Source organism: Haemaphysalis longicornis, unplaced genomic scaffold (genome assembly GCF_048455015.1).
Source record: "Haemaphysalis longicornis isolate Haplotype H1 unplaced genomic scaffold, Haemaphysalis longicornis Haplotype H1 scaffold_6, whole genome shotgun sequence".
Lineage (NCBI taxonomy): Eukaryota > Metazoa > Arthropoda > Arachnida > Ixodida > Ixodidae > Haemaphysalis > Haemaphysalis longicornis.
In genome coordinates, this window is record NW_027526407.1 from 139,812,103 (window position 1) to 139,833,223 (window position 21,121).

Consider the following 21,121-nt stretch of genomic DNA (forward strand, 5'->3'; position numbering starts at 1 on the left):
CATCTATTGTTGTTGGAAACTATTAGACTGTTTGTTCGACTGGCAAATGGTTGGTGGTTCGTTGTCATATTTTCTACTAAATGTATGTACTCCAAGTCGCATCACCACTCTTCCCTCTTCTAAGCGCCTGGGCTTCTGCGTTTTCGGCTGTGTTCTTTGACCCTGTTGGGAATTCGTTCATCTTCGAACCGTTATTGTACTACGCTTCTACTCAAATAGATAAACGAGCATCCTTGAGTCAGGCCATGAGCAAACTAGTGAGCGTTTTTCGCCATGCTGGGTTTATATATATTCTGCGTGAGAAACGCATAATTTCGACCTCATGACAAGCTCCTCTCTCTGGGGTTTATTTTCTGCAATGGATACCTGAGAGGCTATTAGAGTGATTAGACTGTCTCATAGCTCACTGATGACTGTAAGAAAGTGTGATTTACCTTCTTCACCGTCAGTTTGCACAAGGCTTCGTCCACATACGCTGTGGAAGAGCCTAATGAACATCGCTGGCTTGTATGCCCAGCTGCTTGTGGTTTCCAGCCCTGAGACAGCAGGGTTGTCGCAGGGTCTCTTGGAATGAGGACGCGCTCCCACATATACAAGCTCAAAATAACCTTTTTCAACAACAACAACAAACCAAAAACAACAAAATTAGTTGTAAGGTCACATCGTTTGTGTTCCCCACCAGAAGCCTGGCATTTGAGGTCTTATCTGCGATCAAACATGGGCGGCAATGCTTGAAAATTGGCGAGGTGTTGTTGGAAACCGCCTACCTGGACAGAAAAAGGAGCACTGAAGGTGACTGGCGTCGACAAGCAGAGATACTTTACTCGAACTGCCGTGGTTTAAGACAAAACGATCAGAGAGACACAAAAGATTACGTCGGCTAGGTTGCGTCAATTCGCGCTGCTTCGCTACCATGGTGGACATGCGTATAGGCAGGCTTTGCCATTTTTCGTCGCTTATGCACCGACGCAGCAAGTCACTGTAGTAAGACTGCAGTATAGTTTTCGCAGAGACGAGGTGTACTCGCGAAGATTCACTCACGCTTTTCTACTTCCTTGGTTTTGTGGGAAACGTAAACAACTGTGAGGTGAGCATTTTGGCACAACATGGGAGGCATGACAGCGTTCAATAGATGGCTCCGCCCTATTATATGCTGTGTGCGGGGCGCCGGTTGTCGAACTTTGTTAGCGCCATGATTTGCTACTTCGTTCACGTCTACTGGACGGCAGCACCGTCTTAATAGTGAGGTTAGTAGGGGAAGTGCCAATACGCCTTCGTAGAGCTATGCACGTTTACTCTTGAGTTCGCGTCTTGTCTTACTGTCGAAGCCCAGCAAAAAAGAAAATGCGGGGAGACGGATAGTGAGTTCAAGTTCGAGCGGAACCGCGACCACAGAACGTTTTTTGGCGTTCGTACGTATTCGTTTTACTGATGTCGTTTCCACGACGGTTATGACTTCAGTGAGCACTTGTATGCCCGCATAAAATACTCTTTGTGTTATAACATACTGAGGAACTTGGTACTTCCACTGCGATTTTCCGTGTCTCCATGCCCCAGGATACATCTAACTGGGCGACAAGCGCGCGAATAAGGATGGCGTTACAAAACTGAAGACCTCCTCGCGGAATACTTCGTTTAAAGGGGAGGATTTAAACGTCGACATTCTTTTGTCATAGTGAAAACACGGCAAACACAATTGTAAAACAGATCTAAAGGCCTCTGTAGATCATGCGCCTGTGGAAGAAATCGTTTTCACAGGTTACAGTTTGAGATTTGTTTAATGTTCTTATGAAAATTAAAGGAAGTAAGTTATTGCGTTGTGTTAGCGAGAGAATTGCGAATGTGCACATAGATCTCGAAAATTGCGCTAAAACAATACACGAGTTCTGTGCCTCAGAAATTTCAAATACAGATTGCGCAAATCTTATATGTACTTGAAGTTCAGCGCAAGAAATCTTTTAACCAAAAGCCAAGAAACTTGCTGAAACATTCGCTAGATTTTCTAAAGCGAGCCCCGCATCCTCCGTGTGTGGTTGCCATACTTACAGAAAGCACTACGAAACATGTGGTATTAAATGAACATAACAAGCGCATTTGTGTTTTATTGCAATTATTCTCTGTTTTCAGGCCAAGCTTACCTTCGAGGTGCATGCACACCCTTAAAGGTCGGTGTTGGAGAAGATACGCCTCCGACGTTCAAAGGCGTTCATGTAATGGCACATGAGATGGGTCACATGTAAGCCAACCATTTTTTTGTTTTTTAAAGGGGATAGTAGCAGTACAACATTTCATTAAACGGGCGACGAATGGTATCAAAACTAGGAGCGAAAAGGAAGAGAACAGTTTAAGCGCTAAGGAAACCAGGTAGTGATTAGATTTCTATGCTTCACGTCTCGTAGTGCTGATCAGCAATTCTTTTCAGCCCAATTCTTAGCATGAGTTCATGCCAACTGGTGTCCCAGCCAACTAGTCCACCGCGAGTGCGACCGTTGAGGCTCCTGCGTAGACAACTCGTGCTAGGCCACACTTTTAAGACTAAATTTCTATTTGGCGGGGTTATTCAGAACCAAGTTTGTTCATTTAATGGTGCAATTGTGGTGCCGTCGATGTTCGGTGTGTCCAAAAGTCAGACGGAACCACAGTATTTGGTGCTGTTTGTTAGGGTAATTGTGTTACAGTTCAAGTATCCTGTGGTCAAATGTGGGCTCTGCCATTTACAATGCATTTCCGTTAAGTAGTCGGTGTCTGTGAAAGATTTGTACATAAAGTTTTCCTGGAGCATGGTAGCGCTAGAAAAGTGGTTGAAAGCCCTCCGCAGACTTGTTTTTCAGCCGCCCTTATTATACTGATCTAGTCGCGTCGCTGGTGGAGTGTAGGTGGTCGTGTCGACTGTTCATGACTACCCAGAAGAGGTTGAAAATGTTTTCTCTTCTGAGCAACCTCGTGGGCCTCCTGGATGCCCGAGAAAGAAGATTCAATACGCCGAACATAGTCAATGCGGACTTCTATTTTGTCCGCTGTTGAATTTGCGTTTGGTATTGTATCCAATGGGCACAGGGATTTGCGGTGATGTAAACTCTCAAATTCTCCAATGCTTGGTACGAGCCCGTAATGATACCGGGGGCAGAGTGTAATCTGTATCACAGGCATAAAACGACATGAAATTGTTGGCGCATCCAGTTCTGCTTCGAGGCTCGTGGCTTGGCTGTTGCACATGGTGTGATACCCCAAAAGAGCGAAGACTTCCGGGAACGTCCACGAAAGGTCGATAGTATTTCAGCTTACGTTTGGGTATTTAGGTGCCAACTTCCTTTTTGAGTTGTCCTCCCTGAAGGCGTCGGATAAATTGTGGGTGGAATGCAGGATTGATGCTCCCAATTGCCTTGCTTTGCGCAGTGTATTCCATTTCCGGTCGCTCCCTTGGATCAGTATGGGTGGGAAAAAGGCAGAGAGTTGGTGGACTGCGCGTTTTCTTTGCAGCGAGGCCATGTCCGTGGGCTGTTAACATTTTATTCACTCTGCTCCTTGGCTAAGTGGACGGTGTCATCAATGAGAGGAAGGGAGACTATATGTTCCAGTTCTGCCTTAGATGTGCCCTTGGGGAGAGACCACTGATGGTTAGACGAATTGCCCTGTGCAACAGTTTGAGGGCTCTTGTGTGAGTTGTGTTGCGTCAGTAGGCAACAGCCCCGTACATGAGAGTGCCCACTGTGAGATACCTGATCATAGTCGGGCGGCCTTGAGGGGCACTGTTTCGTAGTCGTTACACGAGCTGCGGGTGGTGTGAAGCATACCTTACCACTTAAGCTTTACTATCTGTAGCCATATTCTGGCACTGTTCTTTTTAAGATTGGTATGCCTAGTAGGGTAATGGGTTCTGTAGTGAGTTGTTGAATCATCTCCGAATAATCATCTAGATGAATCCTCTCCGATGAGTCGTCGTATGACATCGAATTGAGATTGGGGTCTGCAGACGTGTACCTACAAGAGGTGGATCTTTTTTTGAGCAAAATGAAGTCCGTGGTCGGGGACAATCACCCTGGGCGATATATGCACGGCTTGAAGTTCGAGTGCTTAGTCTCAAGGGAATCAGAGTCAGCTCCTTCAGCCTATACTGCAACATTTTCCGCACAAATGGTAATGTTGGCAGCCCTGTGGAATTCCAATTGTCGCCCTACTGTAGTCATGGCTATACTAAGCAGCACCTGCCTCAAAATTGAGCCGTTAGGCACCACGCTGTCTATGTGATAAATAGTAAGTCGCCAGCCAGGACGTAAGCTGGCATTGCTCGTAGGAAAGCTCGTATTTATTTTTGAGCTTTAGACAGCAGAGCTGTTTAAGCTTTTAGTTTCGCCGTGGAGCATTACCCGCCAACTCAGCCCAGCCGAGTGTGCGTGAGTGTGCGCCTCCTAAGGAGTGCCCAGCGTCGTTAAGGCTTGGGCGTGGGCTTGTACCACGTGAGGAGCTCCCAAAAATTACCAAGAAAAACCCCAAGAGTAGATGAGCGTCCGCTTCGTGAGAAGCGCCCGGTGTCGGCCAGCTAGTCCTTCCAGAAAACTCTGCCCAGCGTCTTGTGGCGTGACCTCTTGCGCACTGTCCATTTCGCCAGTTCACGTGTGTTCGCACCTTCAGTGAGGAGCACCGATGCCGAGTTGCCGTGGGCTCTAGTGCGGGCTAACGCGGTCCACTTTTGAAGGTACATAAAAGCCTGCTGACAAAACCATCCGCGCACGCCGGTCACGGAGAACATTCAGCGCCAAGCTCCAAAATCTAAGTACGGTGCAACAGCCCGGACTCCAAAAAAGGGAGAGGGGCCGCCGGCTCTCCTTTTTCCGCAGTTTTGCACCATTTCGCACTTGCACCGTTTTTTATCCCAGGGATGCGCCTTAAGGAGTTTCGCCAAATTCATTTTTTGGCTGCCGTTATCAAACGCCTTTCTCAACGGCCATGACAACAGTTGTCTCCTCTTTCGTGGTATCATCGGTTGATGACGCCGCATGAGCTAGAGGTGGTCTTGTGAGTCCACGTTAAAGCGAAATACGTGGACTTCGTTTATTTGCCTCAAAGGCTGACGCTCCCGTCAAGTTCCCATAGTGCCGGAATGCATATCTCATCACGCAGGTTAGCATTCAGAGCTGTCGAACATGTCTGACCAAATGCTTTTGGTAAGCTGTAATTTGTCAGATTGCATCCGCATTTCCTGTAGTCGTTGTGCCGTTAACCTTTGCTCCGGTGAGTGTGGACGAGCTCGTTAACTCGCTTTCAGAGACTTGCCTCGGGGTTGTCCACAACGAACCTTTTGAAGCACAAATGATTTTTTGCTATGCCTGCAATGATGAATAGAAAATAATGTAACAGAAATCATTGGGTAAAGCAGGTAGAGATGAGCCGAGAACGGTTTGTCGCAACCAGCTTCAATCTGCTTTCTTCACTTTTTTTTTTCCGTTGACAGAGCCGCTTTCAAATTAGTTGAAATATGATGGGTAGCTTCGCGCTGTCGCATGGTATAGAACAAGGCATCTATTTTCTTGTGATGGGATTCAGGGGTGGCCCAAGTGAAGCCAATCCATGGTTGTGTCTTATTGGTTGCGAAGCATACACTCTGACGCTATGTTGGTGTAGGAATTGTTGATTAGCGGTAGATTAGATGCGCCAACAGCGTCCTCAAGCGGTTTCTCTCGCGGGTGAGGTTATGAGTAGCTCCACGTTGTGCTTTGTTCACTGAACGCATCGTTTAGTAAAATCGGATACCCAGTAAAATGGGAATCAGCAGTGGAAAGCTAGTTTAAGTGGAATTGCTTTTCCAATGACGTGACTCCTTGTAACAAACCGTCATCACAAAGGATTCTTTAACCATGCGGAGGTGGGCGTGCGCTGAAACAACTTCTTTGGTGTTGGAGTAGTGTTTTACGAAGAAGATTATATTTTCCGCGTTCAACTGCTCCAAACCGGGTGTCTCGATGCCAACGCTGCCGTACGGCGAAGACGCGCGTGAATAGGGGCGCCCTACTTCCACGGTTTTAGAACTGCGTTTCCCTGGTCCACGTGCGTTCCAAGCTGAACGTGGAATCTATCTAGTGGAAGCTATCGTAACTGTTGCCACTTGATTTCTTCAAATGCCGCATGAAGCTATATGGCGTGGGCGACAGTAGGCGACGGCGGAGTGATATTTTTTTCTTCAGTTGATGAAGTATTTAATCTCGCCAAAATCAAACATGTACAATTTTTTATAAAGGAACGCTGCAAATATCACTTCTGTATTAATTTGTTATCTTATATATGCGTAATGCTCTGTATTTACGCTCCAAACAAAATACAATAACGAGAAGAGTTTTTCAGGATATTGAAGCCTATCTAAATTTCGAAAAACATGTAATGCTTTTGGGAGACATCAACTGCGTTTGTGCGAGAGAACACCGAATGGGTGGGTTTAGACAGAAGAATGGCCGCTCGAGGATGAGTGCACTAATTTTACTGCATAGCTGGCTATAGTATACGCTGTTGTGATTGTTTGTGATGCTGCGGCAAGTGCAGTGCAGGATTAACGGGGTAGCGTATGTGTATATCCTGGCACCTGACGCGTTTGGCAGGCTTCGTACAGCACAATGTATAATGGCTCTGGCTATTCATGTTCTGTTTGAGAAGAGTTTGCGGTTGTTAAATAACTTCTGCAGTTTTAGGACAGTGCTTTTGGTGATTTGCTCATTGCAGCTTATCGAAGACATATAACGGTATTTGTCAAAGCAGTGCATTGAAATCGTGATGCGAGGGCAGCTCTATTATGATGGGCTAAATAAAGGACCTTATTGGTAGAGTTGATCGCTCAATTATTGCTTATCTTTCCTGAGGTCCTCTTCGCATGTATGACGTTCATAGTTAATTGTGTGCGGGCTGTTTGAAGAGCTTACTGGAAGGGAGATTCAATGGTCGGATCCGGGTTAGGGTAGGTTTGATGATCTTGCTACTTCTCGGTAGAGTATGAGAACTCAGGAGACTTGTAGAAATAGACTGGGCTGCTGTTTTGTTGTTCCAAAAATTACTGCGTCTTCATGTTTTGGAGAATAGTTATTGATTTTTGGTGAGCAGCGTCTAGATGTGAGCCCACAGTGCATTCAACATATTCATTATGGTGACAATGGTGGTGTCTTTGAGATGACTCTTGTTGAGGCTCAGGAATGTGTCAGTTTAGCTCAGTGAATAAAATCCGGCTTCCCTGTGACATATACCCCGTTACATCGCGCGTGCTTTCTTTTTTTTACAATTTTGGCCGGTGCCTTAGGTGTTCTGCTGTGACATGTCGGGCTCAGAGCGACGTGCCCTGGTTCTTTACAGTCGAAGCAGTGATTCTGGGGCATACAGCCGTCATTCTGCTTGTTGGGCTTGTTACAGTGGTTGCACACTGCTGGTGTAGGGCAGTTAAGTGGGCCATGCGCCCAATGTTAAGCAGTGCACTTAAAGAGGGAACCAGAATAGTGTAGCGGTTTTCACTGTCGACGTCACTGCCCCAAGGCGTAATTGATGTTCCTGAAAGGGGGTGGCAGCTAGAGCAGCAAACAGCAAAGTAAGCAGCAACAGAAACGTAAGCAGCAAATGACATCCGGTAGAGAGAGTGCAACTGGATCGATACAGTCAAGGGAAGTGAACTGAGCAATCGTCCCCATAGCAGATCACATCCTCAGTCCATTGACTAACACATGGGGACTGTAAGCACTCAAAGATTAAACTCGCAAACGGCTGAAGAACATTAGGCGAGTCAGCATAAAAAATTCCCAGTAATTACTGTGCAGCGGCGTTTTAAAGTAAACGGAAACGTAGCAGTGTTTTCTATATACAAGTTAGACTAACATTTAATTACTCTGCGGATAGTTAGCTTCCTTTGCTATGTTCTCAATGCTTTCAAAATACTTGCCGTTACTGAGACGTTTAATTCATTTCGAGGCATCGTCTAAACAATGTCATGCGCTTTACCCTTGTAAAGTAGCGCGCACTCACAATTTAAAGCCTCTTCAAATCCATGGCTAAATTCGTACCTCGTATAAAAAATAAAATACTTGCGCTGCATCATTTCTTATCGTAATAAATGCTTTCACTATAGTTGCGATTTGTGTGCAGGTTTTTATGCTAGCATATTGAAGACTGGTGAGATGAAACGGGGGAAAGGAAGCAAAGATCGCTGGTGAAGCGAAAACATCTGACCTAATTACTACTTATATAACGCAACCTAATTGAATACAGGCATGAGGCGCGAAAAACAAAATCACAAAACATGGGATGCTCAGCTCACGAGCAAGAGACCATAAGTAAGGGGCCCGAATTTTCAGTGTTTGCATTCTGTATCCCTCGTGCGCTCTTAACTTTGTTGTCACAGTGCGTGAAGTTGTTGTTTTCTGGTTTTGATACGGAATGGCGTCGAGCATGGCTTGTGGTGCAAAGAGCCTTCTGATAATTATAGGAGTTACACTTTTGCTAAACATGCATGTTAGCTGCCACTGAAAAACTTTAGCGAGTACAGGCCAAAGCACTTTATACCAGGCCATGCACATAAATTTTATAGTGCAATTGAGTGGCAGCACAATGACAAATAAATAATTAGGCCGACATGTAACTCGACAAAACTTTTTGGGGTTATTTCCCACCCACAGACAGGCTTTCTAAGGCAGCTGGCGCCCTTTAGGAGAGCTCACAGCAGGTCAGCTTCACTACAAGAACGACTGAACAGCGTGCGTAAATGTGCGAGCTTTATGACTTTCTTACACCAGTATAGCATATATTTGAAAAAAATGAAACTTTCCTATTGATTAGTTCACAATGCAAAATTTTATTCCCGCCATCCATCATAGTAATTTCATAGATTTAATGTTACTGCTTTTACAATATGCAGGGCATGTAGACAAACCTGCCTTTGCTCTGCCAAGGTTCGCTGATGTGTCGTCCGGACAAGGAATAGAAATTCACAAAACGACCGTCTCGAGAGCGCCACACTGACTACGTTATCAAAGGTGGTTAAGTTGAAGCTCCGTGCGTCACCTTCTCTACGCTCCCTCTATGGTACAATGGCGCCCGCCATGTCTTCTACGCGCTGTGTAACCTAGTGTGAAGCTAATTCAGGACGGCGGAGTAGTAAGTGTTAGCAAGCCACAATGATCGGGCCGGGGGAAACGACCGCGAATAATTGGGAAGAGACGCTTACAGATTCCTAAAGCTACGCCAATTATTCTTCAATTATGTTTTTTCGATCAGCATTTATGCTGGGCCTAATATTTCATCAAACTACTGGTCTCCCAATTCGCGTTATCATAAGATGTCATCTGTGCCTCTCGAAATGCTGTCTTCGAGCGTTAAAACAGTTATTTGCCTTTGTACATCTCTAATAACTGCGCGTTTTGTTAGATATTTCTACTCAGGCGTTGAACGGGTGAAACAAGTAGAAGTTTACCCAAAGAAATAATGCGAACTGCCCGAGAGAATATTGACTGCATGAGGATGATTGATTTGCGTGTCCGTCTATGGCCTAATTGTACGTTTCCTCCCACAACTTCTTGCAGCATGGGTTGTTTACATGACGGTCAAGTGTCCCCTTGTGCTCATCTCGGCGCTCCAAGTTCAACGCACTGCCCTTTTCAGCAAGGTTACATAATGAGCTACGTACGGAAGGACAGCAACAGCTACAAGTTTTCTCCGTGCAGCATTGAACAAATACGGGAAAAAGCTTGGTATGGACAATTTTCAGACCCTCAAAGTTTTTTTTGGCAGAAAAACTGTTCTAATTGTATGACGGGCCAATATTTATAAAGAACCCACACACGCAGTGTGTATGCCAATAGGGGCGGAAGTCTTGCATTTTTTGCAGCAATACTGACTTGTACATTACATCGTTTTGTTCTGGGGTTTTGACGCTATCGTTGGTTTTTGTAATGGTTGAACTTAAACAGGTAGGTGGTTCACATTGGTTTCTGTTGTGTAAATTGTAAAAAGGCGATGAAGCAAGTGCCAGAGACACCTAGTACGCCCTAGGCCAAGATTCCTTAACCTATCTATAGCGAAAGAGCCCCCCAATTACTCTACTCGTTTGTGTTTTGGAGTTACGTTGACGTTAATAACAGTACCGAGAAATGTATATGTTTTCAAACAATGCGCTTTGAAAAAAGTTTCAAACAATGCGCTTTGAAGCGATTTGGAATGTCCATATTTTCTCTAATTTAGTGATGACTCGTAGCCAATTACGCATCTAAGAACTAGGCACCAGCTCGTGGAATCACCATAAAAATTTCGCTCTACGAATTCACCGGGAGCAATCGTTGACCACCACTCTAAACAGAACGAGCATGTGAACCTAATGAATTACTTTCTTTCCAAGTAATTATCGCTTCGTAAAAAATACAACACCGCAATTACAGCTGCTGGATAGGTGTTCCCTGGGCTACACGGTAGACAGATATTAATGACGTTTTGTCAAACGCCGTCGCCAACGTCGATATCGCTGCTGTGTTGATTGCGAATATTTGTGTTTCTGCGCTTTAATTTCTGTCCCCACGGCTTAGCCCCAATAATAATATTCAGCCGCGATGGTACTGGCTATATTTGCGGAATCGATAAATTTTTAAGAACTTGGTTCTGATCATCAACCCTGTAACACGTAGCAAAACTTACAAAGAGTTTTGCGGTAGCCGAATAGAGAATATACCACGTGATGCAATCGTAATGGGTTTTGTATCCGTATAGCGTTTTATTCCCGCTGCATGCCGTAATGATAGTATCAGCAAATTATAGTAAACATGTGATTTTGAATTATTGCTCTTTTTATGTGAAACGGAGTTCGTGCAGCCTGCACCTTACAGACCGAAGTATTTTCTCATGTACCACTGTTACGCTCTCTTTCGCCATGGCAAGTCGGAATTATTCAACGGGGTTTTTGTGAAGGGTATAAAACAAAGCGCGCAATTACAACGCCACTGTCAAACAGTTTCATAACTGTGTGCAAAGTGCTGACTCGAATCTCATTGCTATATTTAGGGCTCGCAGCGGATCCTGCCTTCACGTTAAAAACGTAATTTATAAACGCTTGAAAGTATACCGCTACCTCCCAGGCTACAAGGTTACAAGATCGCAACAATGCCGAAATGCGTTCCCGAGTGTGAGGAACGTGTACTTCGACAGGGTAAATATGAAGTTTGCAATATTGCTCGCAGATCTTATGCATAATTTTACACAGACATGCAAACACCTTTGTAGGGTATAAATGTAATAATGATGCATTTAGACACTTTTCTTTGCAGGTTCCCATTCATGAGCAGAGTATGCTAGACCCTGTAACCAGTAATGCTAAGTCTAATCGGTTCCGGAATGAAAAATTCAAGAAATCTATCATGTATAAATTGCCAATGCTATTATCTGATATCACAAAACATCACGTACCGGCACTTTGTGTGTGTAGTTTTATGCACTACAGAGTGTTTATATTTTAACTCCATTTATCACGAAAATTAGCACGCACTTGTACGAGGTGTATATATTATGTAGTGAAAATGGCTTTTGTTTAAAGGAACCCTGCAACACTTTCGATAAGCGGCTTCACTATGTCCTTCGCGACTGGAAGCACTTTGAAAGTTATAGTCACCGCCAGCTAGGAGCGGCACTGCGTGATGTGCTCCGCACACAAGATACGCCTTCCATTTCTGTTTTGTTTTTGTAGCCAAAAACCTCTACATTTTCTTGGTGACGTAATTTGTGCCGTCGAAGAAGGTCAGGACCGGGAAAGAAAGAAAAATCTTTTCAGCGAGTATACAAACTCTCTGATGGGCATATAGCAGTAATTTTTGGCTGAGGTAGTTTGCGACCTCCTAATATAAGTACTGGGTGTGTTGGGTGACTACGTTCTGCAAGCATTTAAGATTATAAAAAAGTGGAAAAAAGTGTGGCAGGGTTTCTATAAAGTGCAAAGTTGTTGTCACTTCGTTTTTTACGTATTGCTTGATCCATCACGTGATGGGGGCTCTTTTTATCAGTACAGTGGGCACAGCTGTTACGGTATCAGTAGAGACTGGCAGCATTGCAAACAAACAAACAAATAACAAACAAACAAATAAATAAATAAATAAATAAATAAATAAATAACTGTACTGTGCGGCCAGACAAAAATATCAAGTAAACAAAGAGATTGCCGAAATAATTTCGCGAGGGGAATGAAGTTAATCCACGACTAAATACGTATACAAAAGTAGGTCAGATCAGATTTCGAAGTTTAGCGTACCAAACTCACGCCTGGGCTGTAAGTCGCGCTGTACGGGGTGGCTTCGCACTTATTTCTACCACGTGGGATCTTTACGCTGGGTAACATCCCGGCACAAAGGCATTCACGCTTTTCGCCGTGTATAGAACAGCAGCGGAGATAAAATTCGCGCCTTTCTTCTTAGCAGCCCGATGCCTTAGTTATGCCCGTCGGTGGCGGGTTATATACATAATCAGCTCTATATTATATACGTCTAAGTAGATATCAGCACACGCAATAAGTCTCTCTCTCTCTCTCTCTCTCTCTCTTGAGAGAGAGTGAGAGATAGAGATTTACATGCACTACACTAGCCAGTATCCACGGCACCGGAAAGAAGGCATGTTTGCAGAACAGGCTACCAGATTAAGTAGAGTATGCAGTAATAACGGTGTATATAAATGACCTGATGAGGGAAAGTGCACCCTGGCAAGAAGAAATCTCCCGGTCAGATACCTGGATAATGCTTACGAAAGACCATTCAAGCTAGAAACGGATGAAGTGGTCAAGCTACAGTGTCGAATCGAAAGCGCTCGCCATCAGCCCTAACGACAAAATTCTTAACCCGACGACCGACTTAAAGACACGTTCCCGGACGCCCCAGAACTCACCTACAATAGAAATAAAAACCTGAAAGGTAATTTATTGCATGCCAAAATGTGTGCTTCCAACAACCACTCATAAGCCCCTGCCATTGTCCTAGATGCAAGAATTGCAAACACCTCCAGATGGACAGCATTTTCAATAGCACTGCCGGCAAGTACGGTCACAAGATTAGTTCAAGTCTCACGTGCAGTTCTTCTAACATTGTGTATATGCTAGAATGTTCATTTGGTCAAAAGCAGTACATGGGGAAAACGAGCCAGCCTATGAACCTACGCCTGAACGGACATCAGGCCGACACTCATAACAGGACCTACATAGCAGTCACACAATACATACATCAACCAGCCGAACTACAGTTTCCATGATCCTAAGCTCTATATTCTGCAGTCAAACTTCGAGTCTCCAAGGGAGAGGAAATAATGCCTTGTTTGCGTTGTTTGCATTTTGTTTGCAATGGATGCCTTCTTTGCATTGTTTGCAATGATGGAATAATGCCTTGTTTGCAATTGCCTTGAGCCGGCTGGAATCAATTATTCTAAAAGCAGCTTATAAACTTTACGTTATCTCAATCGGACAGAATAATAAGGATTTTACGAAAATTGGACATCGCGCATTTCAACACCTCCCCCCCCCCCCCCCCCACAGCCCATTCCAAAATTCCAAAAGCTGTTAATTTGATAAAACGTTTTTTTCCTGTCTTTCTCCTAGCATATTCTCATTGAGCACGCATACTCGCCTGCCTCCGCTTTTGGCATTTCGCCTCACTGTCTACTTTACACACATACAAAAAAGCCTTTGAGCCCAACAGAAAGCTCCCAGTGGACAGGAACTGCAGATACTCCTTCTATTTTTTTTTACAAACACTGGCCTCCTCACCCGAAATTCTTCTTCGGACTATACGGGCTGTAGTTGTTTGCGAGTTTTTCTCTATTACACGAGTTCATTAACCTCGCAATGGCACCTTTAAAAAGGCCCCTCTGTCGTGCACAACTGGTTAACCTGTTCCCCTTTCCGAGAGCTTTTCACGTCCTGCTAAAATTTATTTATGCCTCATACAAACGTCAGCGGTGGTTGGCATACGTTTTTATGATAGTAGGATGTCCCTGGTAATCCGAAATGCCAGAGCCATTAGGTGTCTGGCAGGGTATACATGTATTATGCAGAAAACTGGTATTGTTCCAAATTTTGGTGTGTGATTTTAAAGGAAAGGTTTAGTAGTGCGGGTTGGAGCGATTCGGTTGGTATGTATACATCTTGTGACGTAAATATTTTATTTGTCGTACTGTTTTTGCTAATCTAGATTTTCTTCTAAAGCCAAGTAATATTACAAATAGGTCCACATTAACGCCATATGATACACGTGTTTCGGCCTCAAGCGCTGTATTCTTTTTTCTTGTGTGGCAGTTTGGCCGTGAGAAAAATATGACTTTATTCGCATGTAGGTTATGGCCGATGATTTTTATTTATTTATTTATTTATTTATTTATTTATTTATTTATTTATTTATTTATTTACATGTACCACGAGGGCAGAGCATTATAGCCAGGAGAGGGTTTTAACATTTTTGAACCAGTACAGCTTACAGTTCCTATCAAGCACTTATGCAAAATGGAAGAATTGCGCAAGGACATAGCTTAAAAAGTTCACAAATTCTGTACACAACTGCCCAATGACTAAAAGGGGAAGCCAGAAGTGCTTTAACGCGAACGATCAAACCACCTCAAGAGGAAATTTAGTATTTATTCATGTCTACTAGACCTGTTTTCATTAGTAATAACTGATGTGAATAACTGATTGTTACTTACTAGGTTGTCGCCATTGAAAATATAGTGTCACAATTTTCTTCCCTCCAAAATTTAGAAAATAGGTGTGCAAAATTGCCGAATTCAATGCGTTCTCTCAGATTACCCACGGGAGTCAGAAACTCTAAACCTAAATGATGGAAGTCCATGCAATGGCACGAAATATGTAAGTGTTTTTATTCTTTCGAAATTCTAGATGGATATTAGTGGTACGTCAAGTGGTCATTTTGCAGTCACATCCTAAATTTTATTTCTCAGATTTATTAAACGCAGAAAAATGCCAGCCTCCATTTACTGTTAGCGTTGAGCATCTGCCTCTATCACGGCGCTAGCACACTGCTGGCTCCACTGTGTCGAAGCTGCATGAGGATGATTGTTTTGCCTATTTTTAAAAACAAGAAAGGTTTTAGAGGTTTTGCCACATATCCATCCAGATGAAGGCAATATAGCGCGCCAAATTAGTTAAACTTTAATACAATGGTAACGCCTGAAACCGAAAAAAACTCACAGAGGCACTTATCCCTGCTTACATGCTTTCAATACAAAAGCGCTATGATAGTATTTAACAACTTTACGGTTAAGTCGTATTTGCGTCTCTTTCATTGGTTCCGTTTCTTTTTCATCTGGCGCGAATTACATCGACAGATTTGTTTTCTGCTGCACGGTTCTTGTGTCTGTTTCTTAACTCTCACCTCTCTGCCTCACAGCGCGAATTACGTCCACAATTAGTCAAGCCAATGCCGCAGTCTCCCCACAACCAGGGTTCTGCGCGTCAGGCTTGCACTTGTTTCACTAAGGTGCTATCACGTTCAGGTCTCTCGCGGCGTGCACACTTGTTACGTTTCCAATTCAGCTCACGGAATTTCTTGGAACGGGCACATTATCACATCAAAGCTCCCTATTTTATGTCCGTCCCCAAGAGGGCATGTGCTACGAAGAAAAGAATATCAGCAAAAACTTCTGTTCCACCGCTCGCCACGCACTGGGCTAGGTGCACCTACTCCTAGCATGTGCGTCTATGCCTGATTTTGAAAAATAGGTGCAAGCGAACGTTCTGTATTTACGTGTGTTAGTGAAGGTGCTACTATTGTAGATAGCCTGTGGTTTTATATCTGTGAGGGGTACTTCTGTATGTATTAGAGAAAAAAGCACTGAGCTAGCACAGTTGGTACAACCACGGCTGCTGCTGTAGAGATCCGGGTTCAAAAATGCCACTGAATCATGCGTGTTCTTTATTTATTTGCTTTATACACCAGGGGTCATTTTTTTGTTCTGAAAACAAAACCGTGCCTTCTGGCAGAATGGGACACTTAAAGGTTTTTATCAAAAGAACGGTAATGTCACAGAAGTAAAGATGGCATGCAAGCAGCCTTCCATGCCATCTTAAATATCCTTACGGCGCTAATCACGTAAGACATCTGAAGACATGCATGCGTGTGTCCATGCCGTGTTATATGAAATGTTACAGTTCAGTCAAGGATTCTTATCTGATATGTCGCCTTAGGAAGGCCCTTCAGTATTTCAATAAGACACGGGCCCGTGGTGGTCGCAACAATTGATTAGTAGTTAGTGCTTTGTTTTTGTCTAAAAAGAATAGCGGGAAAGTGAAGGAGAAAGTCCGTAGTTAAACTATTTGCTGCACAGCAGTTCGTTCGTGGAAAGTGAGTGAGTGATTGAGTGAGTGAGAGAGTGAGTGAGTGAGAGAGTGAGTGAGTGGGTGAGTGAGTGAGCGAGTGAGTGAGTGAGTCAGTGAGTGAATCAGTGAGTGAGTGAGTGAATGAGTGAGTGAGTGAGTGAGTGAGTGAGTGAGTGAGTGAGTGAGTGAGTGAGTGAGTGAGTGAGTGAGTGAGTGAGTGAGTGAGTGAGTGAGTGAGTGAGAGAGTGAGTGAGTGAGTGAGTGAGTGAGTGAGTGAGTGAGTGAGTGAGTGAGTGAACTGGCATGTGCGAGAGTGAGTGAGTGAGTGAACGGGCAGGTGTGAGAGTGAGTGAGGGGGGAGCGAGCACATGTGCGACCATGTTTAAGTGAGCGATTCGGTGAGTGTGTAAATGGGTGAGTGAGTTATCATTATCTAACCATTAAAACAGAGCTTATACTTCATATGTCGGTTCAGACAATCCTCACCCATCACTCCCCGTAACGGAGGCTCCACTCCTCCGGAAGATCCAAGTGAATGCCGTGATCACTCTCTCCCGTCTATACTTCTATCGCTGTGGATCTGACCCCTCTTGTCCCAACTGCCCCACTGCCTACGCTGATTTACCTCATTGCCTATTCTACTGCCGGGCGGCTCAGCTACCCGGCTCTTATCCCTTCCTATCCCTTTTCATCACCACCTGGACAGACTGGCTTGGCTCTGAAAGAGAATAGAGCAGAGTGGTGTCCCGGGCGGTCGACATGGTCGGCCGTTAGTTTCGACTGAATAAAGGCCTTTTCTACTCTACTTATAGCCCGGCTCTGTTCACTTAAAATTTTAATTTTCTTGCTTTCGTCTCATAAAATTACGATGAAATTCCGTGTCATTTCTTGTTTGTGAAAACTTTAAAAAAAATTTATTTCGGTATAGCCCGTATACCACAATGAAAGAAGACAGGCAAGATCGAAGGCACTCTTCCAAAATATGCTAATGATCTCAACACAAGTCACGCAGACGCTGCTCGGTACCCATACGACACTGCTTTCGCAATAAGCGTCACGTAACAACGAGGCAGGGAACTGACTTCGGCAACAATACCGGCTCGTAACCCTGACGCAGCGGAAACAGCAGCCATTGCCCTAGGAATGACGACATGCTGAGCGCACTTATATTCACCGAATTTCAAGCGGCATGTCGCAATTTTCAAAAAGGACGTGTGTTCGCGACAGCACTTAAAATCTAAAAAAGACGCTCCCCCAACTTCCTGACACCTACGTCACCTGGATCCCGGGGCTTGAAGGGATGGCGGGAAACGAAGCAGTGCACGCTGAAGCCCGAGAACATTCCAGCCGGGCCTTCCTGCCGCCCAACAATCGTGCTGCAACCGGCGCAGACGACGTACTCATTACCTACCTATGGGACAATATTGCAGCACTACCGACTTGAGCGGAGGAGATATCTCTACCACACCCCGATCTAACGAAGGCAGAAAGCGTGATCAGTGGTCGCCTCGAAACAAACACCTACGCACACGCAATAATCATGAACCGCACTCACCCCACACAATTTCCGTATCTCTTCCCTTACTGCGACACACCCGACACCTTGCCGCTCATGATCCTGGAGTGCCCTTGCGAAGACCGCTGCCCAGACCCGCCTCTGGATAGGTAAGCATCCTCAACAACCCTGACTGCCGCACCATTAGATATTGCAAGTGCGTTTACAACCGGTCAACACGACATTGCGGGAAAGTGGGAGGCACTGCTCGTCTACGAGGATCCGGAGAACCAGAAGAATCTGGTGAACAGGGCGAAGACGGCAGCCACCGCCAGATGTTTCCTGCACTGAGGAGACCTGCCCCGTCGGACCGGCAAGGACCAATTCCTAGCTAGGATTTTCAGTCAATCAACGTTTGTCTCTCTCTCTCTCTCTCTCTCTCTCTCTCTCTCTCTCTCTCTCTCTCTCTCTCTCTCTCTCTCTCTCTCTCTCTCTCTCTCTCTCTCTCTCTCCCCCTCGCTCTCTCTCTCTCTCTCTCTCTCTCTCTCTCTCTCTCCCTCTCTCTCTCTAGCAAAATTGCGTCTCCGTGCAGATTGTAGAAGGGATAAAAAGATGATGAGGGCTTCATTTTCTTTAGCGCGTTCACCGCTACACTTCTACAAAACATGTCGCCTTTTTTTAAATATTGAGAACTTTTGTGCGAGTTGCTACTCTATGGGACAAGGTTCCATGCGCCAAAAAAAACCTGAAAAGACCAAAACTAACGAATGCGTGATACGTTACTCCTTACTTACATTAATTGGACACGGCACACACTCATACACAGCGACAATGGCCCCAAAGCTGCCTATAGCGATGACACTAGTCAGGCCATGCTACACCTAACGTGACATCAGTCCTAGGGAGCACGCAGATCAACAAAATATCGCAGAATATTTGTCGCCTCATGGTGTCTTCATGGAAAATAAGCTTCTGGAGGAGGCTAAATTCTGGGATAACTCAACAATATGACGATTAACGAGAGAGGAGCTAAAAAGGAAGCTACGATTTGTTCTTAAAGTCATGCAATCGTGAAATAGTTTCCAGCTGTTTTGAGCACACTCGGGCATGTAAGTGTTTTTCTTTTCTTTTCAAAAGCTTTCAAAGTCACTTCGCATACACAAAAAAGAAAAAAGAAAACGGCTGCAGAGCAACCTTAAAAGGACAGTATCGTTGATTTGCGTTGCGTTATGCTTTTCGATTTTTTATGCGTTAGGCAATCGGTCGCCATGCCTTGTCGCGTCGTCTGAATCTTCGATTACGCGGTAACCGTAGGGGTAAAATGCAGGTAAAACCGGTTACCCCAGCACACGTTGGCGAAATTGTGCATGCGCAAGCTTATTGCGCCCCTAGTAATATTATCAAAGCACACCAGTTGCTTTACAAGAAGTTCAAGCCAATAAAATGAAGTGGCAGCCTTGGCGGCGCAAGCCTAATTAACTCGAATCAAATAATTTTATTTTTCGAAAAAAGAGTATGTAGGAGGCCCGAACAAATAGTGGAAGCTATTCAACTTGAAGAGGGAGGGTTGGGGTACCATTCTACACAAAGCATTGCATCGCACAGCTTCCTTGGTGTTTGGCACACAAAGAAAACTTATAGTTATTCGCGCCTGTAGCGAACATTATTCGCTGCCTACGCATAATCTGGGTTTACCCAGACACATGTTTGTCCTGCCCTTTGCGGATTTTTTTGTATGCAACCTCTGCTCAAGGGGCGTGTCACCCACTTCCGAATAAACAAGTTTTGTGGACTTGATTTGTGTTTTTTTGTGTGTTAACGTTCTCTAGCTATTCCGCCGTGTTTACGTTTCCGCTTTAGTTCAGTGAGTTGTTTACTGATATGTTGTTAAGTGCGAGTCCCCTTTCCCTGTAGTTTATGCTTATGGCGGAAGTCTTAAAATCAAGATTTCGACGGAACCCGGTCTGGTAGGGAAACCACATGAAAATACAATACTGACGGGGACCCTGGAAGTTTATAAAAACAAAGACGTGAACTAAGCTCTCGGACAGGGCCGAAACGTCTTTGTCTTTATAAACTTTCATCGTTGGAGTCGGAACCCGTATGTGCGGGAAACCACAAGATATTAGAATACTGATTGGGACCTTGGAAGTTTATAAAAAAGAAAGACGTAAGCAAGACTCTCGGACAGGAGCCGAAGCGTCTTTGTGTTTATAAACTTTCATGGGTGTCGCCAGGTTTTATTGTTGTCTGGCGGAAGCCTTGGTTATGCGATCCAATTAGCGAAAACTATCACCGCTGTTGATGTAAGCCCGTAACACAAACTGGGCTAAGCTGCAAGGAGTAAATGAAACAATTGAGTTCAAATAGGATTCGAACGAGGGTGTCTAAAAGGAGAGCCCAATCTTTCACCACTGTGCTCTCACAAAACGTTAGCAGCAGTAACGCAAATAATGAACTCGTGCATGTCCTTCACAAGATAACGGTACGGCACGAATCTGTAACAGGTGCACACGGGAGCGCCAAACTCTTATCCAGGAGAATATCTGGCATGTATCAACAGCCGGCTCCTTGGAGTATTTCCCTCCAAAAGACGCAGAAACGAATGCGATGTAAGAGAAAAGTAACATGGTGCTGCCTGGCGAATTACTTCGCGCCAAATAACAAGAAAACAAAAGCGAAGCAACAGACGCCAATACAACTTATCAATAAACACGTCGTTGACAAATTTGCCAGTTTTTCACCTTCAAAGCAGGTACGAAGTGTTATATGCCCCCAAAAGCGCTTCCCCTTTACATGTATTTTTTACGATATCCCGTGGAGTCCTTCATCTTCAATTTCTCGCTCTCCTTTTCTAACTTTTCGTTTCATCATGGTGATAGATCGTCTTCATCGCATACTGTAGTGTGATAGTATTCGCTTTGACTAACCCGACATTTTCTCTCCAGCGCTGCATTAATGGTCTATGCTTAAGAAGGAAGAGGAGGTATGGAGTGGAAGCGGTGCCCGAGTAACATGCAAGAAATAAATTTATAATATGGACGACAGCTTCACCTTTGTTGTGTGATGTTTTTCTCTTTGAAGATAGTTTTTAGCCTCTGGTGAAGAGATTGTATTGTGTACGACCGAACGAAATAATATGCAATAAAATGTCTTAACTTGGAGAACTTAAGGATTGCAAAATCCTTTTACAGCGCACTTCTTAAGCCCCCACTCATAAGGTGCCTCGATGCCAGCGCTGCAGTACAGGGCAGAGACACCCTTTGAACCGTCCCGTGTTGCCTCTATTCGGTCAAAGGGCCCAAGGCATTGTTCTT

General features: G+C 44.5%; 1 protein-coding gene across 3 annotated transcripts in view; it reads left to right on the forward strand.

Annotated features, from left to right (window-relative positions):
• Window positions 1-20,886, forward strand: part of LOC144141960 (venom metalloproteinase antarease TserMP_A-like) — a 61,675-nt gene extending 40,789 nt beyond the window's left edge. For 2 of the 3 annotated variants that reach the window (XM_077673393.1, XM_077673394.1), the window contains exons 10-14: window positions 2,128-2,236; window positions 9,546-9,713; window positions 11,014-11,158; window positions 14,732-14,839; window positions 20,753-20,884. In XM_077673393.1, coding sequence (XP_077529519.1) covers window positions 2,128-2,236; window positions 9,546-9,713; window positions 11,014-11,158; window positions 14,732-14,839; window positions 20,753-20,818 — 596 coding nt within the window. In that variant the 3' untranslated portion in view covers window positions 20,819-20,884. Of the gene's footprint in view, window positions 1-2,127; window positions 2,237-9,545; window positions 9,714-11,013; window positions 11,159-14,731; window positions 14,840-20,752 lie in introns of all 3 variants that reach the window. The other variant, XM_077673395.1, reaches the window with a different exon arrangement.
• Window positions 20,887-21,121: the final 235 nt, after the last annotated feature.